Raw genomic sequence first — 13,072 nt, 5'->3', positions numbered from 1 at the left:
GAGATGAGGACTTCTTGAACCCTAGGGAGTAGTAACCATTTTTACCTCCAACCTGGACATAGTGTCTTCCACAACTCAGGGAAGTTGAGGCAAGAGAGTCACAAGTTTGAACCCATCCTAGGCAGCTTAGAGACATCTTGCCTTAAATTTTAAAAACAGGCTGGTGATGTAGCTCAGTGCAAAGGCTTTGGGTTCAATCCCCAGAAGTGACTAAATAAATAAATAAATAAATAAATAAGAAAATCCCAGTATTAGAGCAGTAACCCAAGATGGAAGTGGACAAGAGTTTAAGGAGCAGTGAGTCAGACTGCTCCTAGTGTTCACAAATGATCTTTGCATGCCTGTTAGGGCTGTGGAGGCCATAACTTCATTGAGTTTCACATCATGTAAGCATAACAGTGGGAGTACAACAGTTTGGATTTGAGATGTCCCCAAAAGTCCACTGTTGTTGAAAACTTGTTTGCTAGCTGATGGTGTTGTTGGGAGGAAGTGGAACCTTTAGAAGCTGGGGAATCACTGTATTTTTGGAGGAAGACAAGTCATTGGGGCCACATTCTTGAAGAAAATATTGGGACCCCTGTCACATTCCTCTTTCTTTGCTTTCTGGCTGACATGAAGTGAGCAGCTCCAACATATTCTTGCATCAAGATGTACTGTGCTGCCATAGGCCCAATGCAACAGGTCCAAGCAACCATGGACTGAAACTTCTGACACCATGAAGCAAAATAAACTCTTTTTATCCCTCAAGTTGTTTATATTAGGTATTTTGTCATAGCAATGGAGAGTTAACTAATACAGAAGGTCTAATTCTAGACACAGCACTCAAGTAAAAAGTCACCTTTGGCATCTGGGATGCCACCTCCAATAAAGAAAAAAAGCATAAGAGAGAAAGGGAGCAGAATGCATGGTGAGCACCTAGAGAACTTAGTCAAGCACAATAGCAGGGCCTGGAAAGGGATTATGGCCACTTGCAAGAGCCACAGCAACATTCTACTACATTGTGTGCTCAACCTATATCTTGTTTCCCTATTCTAATGCATGCTTATCTACTTCTGCCCTTACTGCTATGTGTGGTATGCAATAACGGCTGTGAGGCAGCAAGACAGTTAGTTTCAGAACTATCTTTATAGTCTCAGAAATCTTGTTAATCAAGGCTGGGGATATGGTTCAGCGATACAGTACCTGCCTGGCAAGCATGAGGTCATGAGTTCAATCCTTGGTACAAAAAAAAAAAAAAAAAAGAAAGAAATCTTGCTAATCAGAAACACACATGTGCCTTGATAAAGCAGCTATTTTTAAAGAAGCATTTAATCTACATTACAGGTCACTACTTTAAAACAGAGTAAATAATCATTTAATGTAATAGCTGCATAGAGAAAGACAGTAAGGATCAGCAATGAAAGTTTTGAGTTTGGCGAAATTCCTGAATTTAGAATTTCACTGGATTTTCAGGCCACATTACTTAACACTTGGAAGATGATGCCACCACTGGAGAAACCAACTAGTCTCCATGCACTCTGTACATAGTCCAAGCTCTTTCAAAACTCCTCCTCCAAAGAGCCTTGTCCTGAGCTCTCTACTTTGTATATACTTACCTCGTGGCGAAACACAAACCCTGAAATGCCAGCTACAAGCTCAGCCAGGAATACCAGTGACAGGAACATGGCATACTGAAAAGCAAGTGAAGAAGAACTATGTCAGATATCAGGATCAAGAGGAGAGCTTTTCTAGGGTGAGTTAAAAGGAATTAGATAAGCCCTCGAACTCCCTAGACAAAGCTTAGAAAAAGTTTTAAGACTCTTCTCTAGATTCATCCACGTGAGCCTCAACAGAGAATGGAGTCTATTTAATATGAATTGGCATTTGGGCATACATGTGTTGAAGATAGGTCATCGCTTAGCTCAGTCAGCTGACTGACTCAGCTCAGTCAGCTGATTCTCAGCTCAGTCAACCAGGAGAAACCTGGGAGGGTCATTTATAACTAAGGTGTCTGCTGTATCTAACATCACAATCTTTGAGCTAAGGAAAATAAAAACTGATCTAGCGGTCACAGAACACAGTTCTATCTTATCAGAGAGTCTTTCTATCTTCTTCATGATGGACCATCTATATCTTCAAGTCCAACCTGCAGAGCTTGTTCTGCTTTATGACTTTCCTAAGTGTTGGAAAGACCTCATTTCCATGGGCCACAGTCAGCCTGTTTCTTTTTTTCGCTTGTCATTTACTACTTCCCCAGAACAAATTTTTATGTGTTTATCCATATTCTCAGTATAAGTGAATTATAAGACCAAGACAAAACTGCAAAGAGGTTTTTATAGAAGGACCCTCAAAATTTTATACAGAGGTCTTAGGAACATCAGGATCTCAAATTCAAGCCTATATGGCCTGGGGTGGTGGTACAGGCCTGTAGTCACAGCCCTCTAAAGGCTGAGGTACGAGGACTGCCCTGACTTGAAGTCAGCCTGAACTACACAGTGAGACCCAGGCTCAGGTTGCTCATCTCTCCTTCTAGAGTTAGAATCCAGGATTTCTCATCTAAAACAAAGAATTGGACAAAAAAAGCAAAAAGCAGTAGCCAAGTTAATTTGAGAAAGTAAAAGTGAATAGTGGAAGAGACATGGGTGCTGTAGAGCTAGCTTGAGCCAGATAAAGAGAAAAAGAGGGTAAGAACAAAGATAAAAGTACACATTGCATCTGGGAAATACAGCTTGGGGTATCGTGGAAAGTTATGATAGCCTTGTTACTAATTTCCAATTGCTAGTGTTGGTTCTGCCTCCAAGAGATATAAGAATGCAACCTGTCTAGTATACACGAGCCCTTCACATTTGTGCAAATAGCCAATATAATAACTTGCTAGTTCTCTGCATTAACATAAACTCTCCCACTTTACTTGGCCACCTCATATGAAATGACTATAAAATCACACCATTTGCAAATGCACTCCTCCCATATGAACCCAAAGACCAGAATGTGTACAGGAAGCAGCACCTCAGTACACTGATGATCCGTAAATACAGTATCCTCAGCAGCTTCCAGTGGGACTACTCATTTCTCTATTCTGGACACTGTATGGAATTTGTAGCCTTTAAAAAAGCAAACACTGTATGCTACACTGCTAAGAAAACCTGCAAGAATGAAAAAACCCTTAGTGCTTCTCATTTAAGGTGACCACGCATGTGTGTGTGCACATGCTAGTTCTGGGATATTACCTGGTTCTTAGGACATATTAAGGGTTTCCATTTCTGTGACTTTGAAAAACACATAAAAGAAAGGAGAATTGATTCCTTACCAACAAGGCATATGTCTTACAATCTGCTGCTTCTCATCTCGAAATACAACATTTCTGGCCTTAAATGATGCTATGGAATTTGGATGGACTGCACATGGCCACATTACTTACCGGTAGAGTATACATGTGTGCACAGAATCATAAAGCATTTTTCTTAGTTATTGGCAGATATGTTAAAAGAAGGAAATACCATCTTAAAATACCAATTCCTTTATAAATATTAACAAAATTCTCTACAAACACACCACAGCCATTAAAATATGAAACATGTAGCCACAATATCTTATGTATACAATCTCTCTCTCTCTCTCTCTCTCTCTCTCTCTCTCTCTCTCTCTCTCTCTCTCTGTCAACTTCACACAAAACATAATTAGAAACATACATTATTCTGGGGAAAATCTTGCATCAGGGCTAGAATCCAACAGAAAGTTGTATGGGAAGGTCACTGTCAGGAGGTAGGTAGGATAAAGGACATTTTTCTTTGTGATCAGAATACCTCCTAAGACTAACTGTTAAGCAAAAGGAAGTCTCTCAGGGCCTCCATAGAGCAGAAATAGTTATTGTCAGTGATTTTGCAATTTCTGAGGTTAAATGATGATCATAAGATTCCAGACTGACAGTTAATCAAGTGACTTCTATCTCACAATCCAGATCAGCAGTGTTCTGTTTCTGGCAAGTCTCTTGCCTCTAGGAACTTCCACAAAGTAGCTACTTTACCTACAGAAGGCTGAGGCCAAAAGTCTATTGGGAAGAACTTGTACTGCATACAGGTGGTAGGGATTAAGAGTTTCTTTTCCAAATGAAAACACTGGGGGAAGAAACAGTTCTAGATTTGGAAAGAGACATGCATGAGTTCAAATCCCAGCAATCTACACATTAGCTGTGAACTTGGGTAACTTATCTAACCTCCTTCTATCATATAACATGAAAATACAACCTATACTTCAAGTGGTGATACATAATTAAAGTAATATGTACAAAGAGCATGGAGCATGAAACAGAAAATAAATGATACTTTCCAAGTTCAAAACCCAAAAAATGTCTGCATTTCCTAAAAGGCTCACCTGCCAATGAACTCTCAAGTGTTAGAAGAAAACAGTAGTGTAGTATGAAACCTCCTCCAGAGTAGGCTAGAGATAACTGTCCTAACATTTTCATACATCATAATTGTGATATTATACTCAGCTAAGGGGAAGTTCTGCCTCAAAAGTAAATGTAGTTAGAATATAAAAATGTCTCCTCTTTGTTCCTCTTCAGTCATAGTATTTGGACTATAAGAAACTCCAATATTATTCTTTTATAAATGAGGACAAAAGTCTGGCAAAGTTACATTCTTTTCACTAAAGACTTAAGCAAGTTAGTGTTGATTAGTGAGGTCTGTTCAACAGGGTTCTTATCTTGTTTGGAAAGATGGTTTTCTAGCTATCTTTCTTTTCTATGTCTATTTAAAGTTAATTCTCTGCTTACTATTTATTATACCAAACAAAATTCTCAATACTAGCTATAAAATAGAATTGTCTGAAGAGCTTTTTAGAAAATGTGTTGCCAGAATCTTACCACCAGAGTACGACACTGGCAAAGACATTTTTAAAAAGCTGCCCCTGTAATTTAAACATCCATCCAGAGTCAAGGACCACATTGCTATATAGACCAAAAGAAGCTCTAGTGCTTGTAAGAAGCACTAGAGTGTAGACCCAAGGTATTGGGAGAGTGTCAGGGGACAGCAACAGAACTGTCTCCATATGCCCCATTATAGTTTTTCCACCAACATGCAAGAACTGGTGGAGCCCAAAACATTAGTTTCCTGCATGGTCTGTAGGAGAGAAGGCAGTCAAGTCATGTACCACATTCATGAGGTTCCCAACAAAGACACCATTGTTCCTTTGGTGTGAATTACTGTCACAACCAAAATTGTCACCAGGTGGTATTAAATGTTATTACAGCCCTCAGCTCAACAAGGACAGGCAACAAGGCTTCAGTGGAATCTCTGCTTCTCCTTTTCTAAAATAATTCATTTTAAACAAAATCTTATTTTAAGGAGAGAGTCATTTGCTAACTTTTATCTATAAAATCCTTCAACATTAATCCTCAACAAAGAAGAGCACAGTAAAAAGGAAATTAGGCAACTGGTCTACCAAAAAGTTAAAACTCATGCTAATAACCTTTCAATAATTTACTCTTATTCTTTGAGATATATCAGTGCTTTATCTGTCCAATTGGAGGACACACAGACAACAATAGCCCTGGTAGCTGATACGTGGCAGTGCATCAGGTCTGAGTGGGATGCTGTGGCCTCAGCTTCTATAGCACTGAGTACATGGATTTTGTGAAGAGTATGCAAATGCATCCATGTGTGGCCAAGCTCAAGAGACAGGAAGAATTTCTCCAATGGAACTTGGAGATGAGAGGCTATTACACTCTGGATGATGCCTTGCCTACTAAAGCTGCATGTCACATATTTGAGGAGATCGCTAAGCCAGAGTTCAAAACTGGGTCAGGGCACCTTGCCAAGAGGACATCAATGGCCTATTAGAACCACTGGCCAGTGCTTTGTCATCATTTACCTCAAGAAGTTGAGACTGGGTTTATTGTGCCAGGCTATTATGGGGATTGTTTTTCCCACTGGGTGGATTGATGGGTGGGCTAGATAAGAATCTGGACTAAAATTAGAATCAATGAATATTACTGTCTTGTTTGTGGCCTCAAGAAGGGTTATTTCATCATCTTGTGATTTAGAATTTTACAAAGAAGTGACAGAGAAGGCGATATTATGCAGTGACCTACTCACCAGTTTCAGCATCCATGGGCTCCCGCGGCATGTAGCAAAGCATCCGAACAAGCCAAAAACGACAATAGTGGTGCCAGTTCCAATGAGCACATAGGGGGCATTTGTGGAGTTCTCAGCAATGAGGGAGATATAGGTGCCCAGAGTAAGCTTTCCCCAGACTCCAACAGCCAATAGGATCACCCCAGTGATCTAAAAATGAGAAGAGGGGAGTGTGAAACCATTGATGACAGGTAAAAACCAACACACAGTAATGTGGCCAAACTGGATCAAGTTTTCATGAGCAAAGTGGTACCTACTAGAAGAATCCCTGAGCAGTGCGAAATGTCAGAGACCACTGACTAAAATTGTCACACAATAAAGACACTTTGATTTCGTACAATTAGATCTGTCCCTTACACAATCCCATACAAAATTATTGTGTTTAACTGGAAGTCAATCCAAAAATAAGGAACAGAATAGCGGCTTTAAAAACACATCATAAGACAGATCTGAGAGTCTTTCCTCAGCTACCTCATGACACTAAGCAGGGTATAATCCCAGGAACAATGGCAGCCACCCTTTTTGAAGGCATCTATGTATACATTTGAAGGATTTTTAAAATGATGTTTTAAGAACAAGGTGCTTCTCTTTAACCATTAGTATCAAAATCTCTATAAAAACAAAGCATTCCAAATAGTTCTGAATCCTTATTGATGTGTTGTTTTATTTACAATACTAAATTCAATAAAAAAACAACAGAAGAATCTCAATAGTTCCTGGAATTAGCTTTAATGAAATTTGCCCAAGAAAACTCATCCAGTCTAAATTCTAGAACCTGGCATCAGTCAGGTCCTTGCTTCAGGGGACAGACTTGGGGCTGCACACTATGCCTTACTCTTCATTCCCTGCAGGCCACAGTCACAGATTGCTTTGTGTCCCTAACCATCTCCACAGCTAAAAGATATCTCCTTCAGTTCACCAAATGCTTGGGAACATTCAAACTGACAGTCTTCTAAGGGCATCACTGGATGATGCTTGAAAGAAACTTAAGTGTTGGAGGAGGCCCGTCCCTAGTTTTGCCCCATCCAACAGCCCAACATTTGATATCAAAGGCCATAGATCCTGCCTAGCCCACTCAAGTGAATATGACATTGTCAAGTTTTCCTTTGCCATTCAATATGCTGTTCCTTAACATCTGTAAGTGAACACCATCAAATACATGCTGCATAGTGAACTAAGTGGCTGGGACAGCTGAAGATGCCCTGGTTTCTCTCCTTTACACTATGAAAACATTTTCTGAAGTTTGGAACCATCAAATTCCACTGTCAGCTTGTTTCTCTGTGCAAGAATGGGCTGTGTACCTCTCCCCATGTCAGATAAGCGTGACTTCTAATTACTTGAATGCAAAAGTCAGCAAAACACAACAAAAACTTGGTAATATTTTCTTGCCTTGTCCCCATAGTTTCTATCTTACAGAACTGCCATCACTGTGAAAGACAAAACTGTATTTTAAATGAGAAAAAGTTTGAAACTGTGCTACTTTTATTAGGCAAAAGTAAACAATTGTGATACAGCCTTCAGGAGAAAGTGTTAGACACTAATATTTGGGAGAAAGTAGCCAGTGGAAGGTGGCTGCCAAAAGAGATATAGCCTCAGCGAAAAGAAAACCAGAAACAGATGTTAGCAAGAATTACCAATCCTCTGCTGACACCTAGTGGTTACTCAGAAAAAAAGTACTTTCCTTGAACAGCCTCTTGTGCCATACTCTTTTGGATGGAAGTGCTAGATGCTTTTACCCACTACAATTAAAATGTATCCACCCTGAATCTGTTGTGAAATCATTCAGGGTAAGAATGCAATGAAGGCTACGTAGAAATTAACAGTTATATCTTACTACTCAGTGCCTAACACAGTTTAGGCACACAGTAAATGCTTACTATTCACAACAAAAAATACATTTCCTATCTCTGGGTCCTAGTGACTATATTTTATAAAGCAAAGTCTACTAAATGCCAAATACTTATGAAACGTCTACATCAGATACTCACTGTAAAGTCATTTAAAATGGGCACAAAGAGAAACTTATCTGTACTTTCCATTCTAGCACTGTAAATATAAATCTGAATATCATAATGTGACTGCTTTGAAAAAAAATCAGTTAAGCAAGTTTCTGTTGACTACAGGCCTAATCTAGAGACTGACTTCGTGGGACTCCTCCCAAAGATTCAGTAACTTTTCAGTATGTACTACCACTGTCAGCCACTATCACAATTGCTTTCATGAAAATGTACACTGCTGAGTGACTACAAGATTCTGATATGCTCTTATATTTCTGTGACTAGTGACTTCATGAAGTTCAGTTAATGCTATAACCAATCTTAAATGTCACATATCAAAGTTAACACAAATTCTGGTTTTTAAATTTAACAGTATTACCAATATTTTCTCTTTTCGAAAAAAAAAAAAAATCCCAGTAAAACCATTGCTCTTTATATGAAGTGTATATAGAGCTGGCCCCTCATAAAAAGTACAAATGCTATAATACCAATTTTTAAAAATGTTCATATAATGTAAATCATATAAATACATTCTTGGAAAAAGATGTTTTGTAGACTTCAGTAGTACCTCTTAATGTTTGCCAGTGGATGCAAATGAATACAACATTATAGGCATCATACTGCATGGGAAAAAAAGTTAAACATTCTGGTCTTAAGACAGTCACCCTCAAAAGAACTCATTCTCTGAATAACGTGGGAACTGAGTTACACAGGCGCCTTTCAACACCAGTGTGGCTAGGAATCTAAGAATAAGCCACACAGAAAAATCCTTCTCTAATGTTGCCACTGCCATATTCAAATACTTCTGACAGAGAATCTGTGTGTTTGGAAGCCCCAATTCCACATATATACACATACACACATCCCAGATAGCCTTTTCAGCTGTATCTCCCTTGCTGTCATATATAGTTCCAGGAAAACTGAATTGTTCTCCTTGCAGTTTCCAACACGTGGTCATGATGATATTACTTAGAATTCTTATTCTTTCTATCACTTCCTGTCTACAATCTATCCTCTTGTAGTACACAATGTACCTATTCCTCCTAGCCTCAATTTATTCTGTACTATGCCATGGTCCTGCTGTGATCCATGCCTCTCCCATGCAAATCCAGGACCATGAGTGTGATACATAATTTGAGCAAAGTCAATATACAGTACATGTCTGCTGAGTGAATCAATAAAAAGCCAACAGCAAAGTTAAAGAAGTGGAAGAAGTTTTGTGTTAGTCTTCCACCTATTACAGCCTCTGAACATCTATGAGGGACTCTCAGAATTGGTAAGAATGCCAGTCTAACTCTTTAGCAGGCCAGTAATCTGGGGAGATAATAGTATTAAAGACAAAGAAGAAAAGATTCAACAGACAAGGGAGTAAGTGGTTAGGCTGCAGTGTGCCCTTAGGTGAGTGAGACATTATTTGGTGGTGGTAATGGTAGTGGACCTGGGATGGATGTTATAAGGAATTTCTGGGTAGTTGAGAGCAACAAACTATAAGCAAAGGCTAAAGATTCACAATAAAGAAGTACTTTCTTGCAAATTCCCTAGTATAAAAATGCTTCTTACCAAAGATAAGAAATATACAAAGACAAACCAAAGACAAAAGTCACTGTCATTTGCATAATTTTTTCTTGGTTCCTATCAGTAGTTACACACTCATATTTACATGTCCTTTTGCAAATACCCATACGAGAGTCATTTATCAAACATTTGGGTGTTCAAAGTAAAAAGCAACGGACGAGTTCCTTTGACATCTATCTTCTAAAGCAATTTTGTATACAAGCTCCTCAGAGACCTCAAATTCCTAAATCAGTCATCATCCTACATTACTTTTTCTCCAGGAAGTTTTGTTTCTTTCTCAGAAGAATCAAATAACAAGCAGCCAATGCTGTGGTTTGAGGAAGAGGCAGCTCACAGTTCAGTGATAGACCACATAAGTGGCCTGGTGAAGGACTACCACTACTTCTCGTGCTCCCAAGTCACCACAAACCAGGAGGGCAGAGCCTATACTCCAGCAGAAGTCAGCAGGCTGAGGCTGTCTATCTCTTGCTTATTCCCAATGTCTCATTTTCTGTGTGTTTATGCCACAGCTCAAAATGTATAAGTAGCAGAGTACTAGTAGCTACTACTAATTTAGGCTTGGCAACAAGGCTGAATAAAACTATAACTGCAGCATTAGAAAAGTTTACAACTAGAAAAGATGCTGTGCAATAGTACATGTGACAAAATTATACTGAAAGAAAACCATTGAGAAGTTTGGCTATATGCCAAGGGGTTTCCAAAAGGCTCTGGAAGAGATTTATCAGGGTTCACTTTAATCCTAATATCGGTATTTGAGGACTAGGCAGCAGACAGAAATGATTACCCTTATTCCTTCTAGGTCACCTTGGCTAATGTTGTCAACCTTGCAGTATCTTGGTCCTCAAAGTGGATCCAGGACCAGAGGGCTAAACAAGTCAAAGACATGGTTTACTTTCATCCTTTTTTTGCATACAACACAGATGCTATTATTCAACTACCTTAGCTGCATTCCTGCTGGTCTAGGTTGGGCCTGATGGGAAAAAGTCCATATTTCCTTTCTCAAAATTCATAATATCTGCTTTGTGAGTCCTACGTTCTAAATGAACACATGTGTCATTTTAATGACAATGCAAGTTCCTGTTTAATGTATCATACAACTTACGAACACTTAATAGGCAATAGAAAATTTAATTCTAGAGGCACAAGCTACCTAGAAGAGATACCTTCCTAAGAAGATGCATGGGGTATAAATCACTGCATCTAAGAACAGAACAAAAGAAACACAGAAGAGATGGTAGGCAGAAATCTCAGCTAAATTGCATTTGTGGTGAAAGCCACAATTCAATCATCCCAGAGGTTCACAGGTCAATTCATTCTGCATGACTACACAGAGAGATATTGTGAAATATCCTTCTCCTACTCCGGATGACTCCATAACTCAGAAAAAATGCATAATGCAGAAACTTCATATACATTATCAATAGATAAAATATCAGTTCTTCAGCTACCAGACTTTAAAAAGAAGCTAGCGAACTATTCTTTCAGCTAATTCTTATGTGAGTATGTATGCTGAGGGGACCCTAAGGGAGGGTTGACTCTTTGTACCATATGAGAACCTGATTTAATAGAAGCAGAGAAAGCAACCAGAAAGGTAAAGAAGCCAGCAGCTTCCATTATATTCTCCTCTTTAAGAAGTAACAATGTGGATCTATTATACTTACAAATTAAATTTTTACTATGAATTGTGTATCTATTTAGCATTTTAAAGTACAATACTAGAATTTATCAGGGTTTTTCAGTATGTTTAAGCACCTACTCCAGATGGATAACAGAAAGAGAATCCGTAAAAGTAGGCACTGTTAGATCTCTGGATTGGGATTTAGGAGACCAGGGTTTATAATTCTCTCCAGAGCTGTGTGACTTTGAGCAGATCACCTGACTCTCTGAGCTTCACTTAATTCCTTTTTCAGTAAGCTCAGGAGGTAGAAAAACCTGATTTCCAGTATCTCATTCCAGCTCCATCATAGTGCCAGAGGAAATCTGAATCTCAAATTGACAACTAACATACTTATTTACTCTGCAATAAATTTATAGATGTGCCTTTAGATGTGCAAAAGAAAGTTTATAGGGTTCTCCTTGCAATTGGCAAACCATCAAAAGTGGGAGTGGGAAGGTGGCTCACTTCTGTACTTTTGCCAGTTTTTTGAGACAGCATCAGGATCCTAGTAAGGAAAGGAAGAATACCGAGAGTTATGCATTTTTACATAGACAGCCTAAAATTCAGAAGCTTAGTGATATAATCAAATTTTTCTTTTTACATGAAGATGATTTATATCTAAGTAATAATAAAACTTATACTTTGAAAGGTTTCTTTCTATGCAAGTAGTTTGGCCAGTTGTGCTGTTTTGGTACATAATTTTTGTGTCTGTGTGTACACACAGCTGCATGTGTATTTAAGGAAGCTTACATCAAAAAAAAAAAAAAAAAAAAAAAAGAAAGAAAAAAAGAAAGGAAGGAAGTTTGCATGGTCTCATGACCAGGAGGTTAGTGGCAGTATTACAAAGGGAGAGGGAAATGGAGAAGAGGGAGACATATGAGACCTTTTAAAATTTACTAATTTGTTCAGACTAAGGAGATCCAGAGACCATCTGGTTCAGGCTTTATTTTTTGTGGGATTAGAAATGACCAAAGGCCCTACAGGTAGTATGTTCTGAAGGTAGTTGTAGGAATGGCTCAGAGAGGAGTCAGAGCCATTGAAGCCAGAAGTGAAAGCTGAGGGAACAGTGAAGCAGGAAACTGAAGCAGAAGGTGAAATGGCTGAAGCCCAAGGCTTGAGGAAGACAATCCCTGTAACACAAGAGGCCAATGCTGGAAGATGGGATACAGTGAGGAGACAAAGAACATAAGTCTATGAAGGTGGTCGCTGAAAGGATAAGAAGGAGACATGGAAGAAAGGGACTTTATTACTCTTTAAAAATTTATGGGAAACCAAACACCAGAACAGTTCATCAACTCTTGGGATATTCACATATGGACATGATACTCTGTTTACTTACACAACCAGGAAGGACCTCTAAGATTACATTTTTCATTTAAATATAGTAATCCCCCAATTTATGAACAATTTTCATCCCGGGAGAACTGTTTGTTTTTTTATTTATTTATTTATTTATTTTTTTACTTTAAGGAGGGTAAGATTAAACATAACAAAACAGATCATAAGGAAACAATTTTAAGAAACACGGATTTCAAAGCAAGTCAACTGGAGATCTTTACTGTCTTATTGTCTCTAGTTTTCTTCCAAATAGTTGTCCCCATCTTCATACCCAGTAAATACATACCGAACAGTGAAGTACTAATCTAATCATTACAGGATGATGAAGGCTTTTTAGGTCTTTAAGACCTGCCATTGGGGAAGTCAATGACTGCCATAATGTCTCTCAT

General features: G+C 38.6%; 1 protein-coding gene across 1 annotated transcript in view; it reads right to left on the bottom strand.

Moving 5' to 3' along the window:
- Tspan7 (tetraspanin 7) overlaps positions 1 to 13,072 on the bottom strand; it is a 131,917-nt gene that overhangs the window by 15,551 nt on the left and 103,294 nt on the right. Inside the window, exons 2-3 of the mRNA XM_003469371.5 lie at positions 6,078 to 6,266; positions 1,596 to 1,670 (exon numbers count right to left, since the gene is read on the bottom strand). Coding sequence (XP_003469419.1) covers positions 1,596 to 1,670; positions 6,078 to 6,266 — 264 coding nt within the window. The remainder of the gene's footprint in view (positions 1 to 1,595; positions 1,671 to 6,077; positions 6,267 to 13,072) is intronic.

Source organism: Cavia porcellus, unplaced genomic scaffold, assembly GCF_034190915.1.
Source record: "Cavia porcellus strain 051 isolate PalLab524CR breed Dunkin Hartley unplaced genomic scaffold, mCavPor4.1 scaffold_3, whole genome shotgun sequence".
Lineage (NCBI taxonomy): Eukaryota > Metazoa > Chordata > Mammalia > Rodentia > Caviidae > Cavia > Cavia porcellus.
Note: the sequence above shows the minus strand (reverse complement) of the source record. Positions and strands in the feature narration are given on the sequence as shown.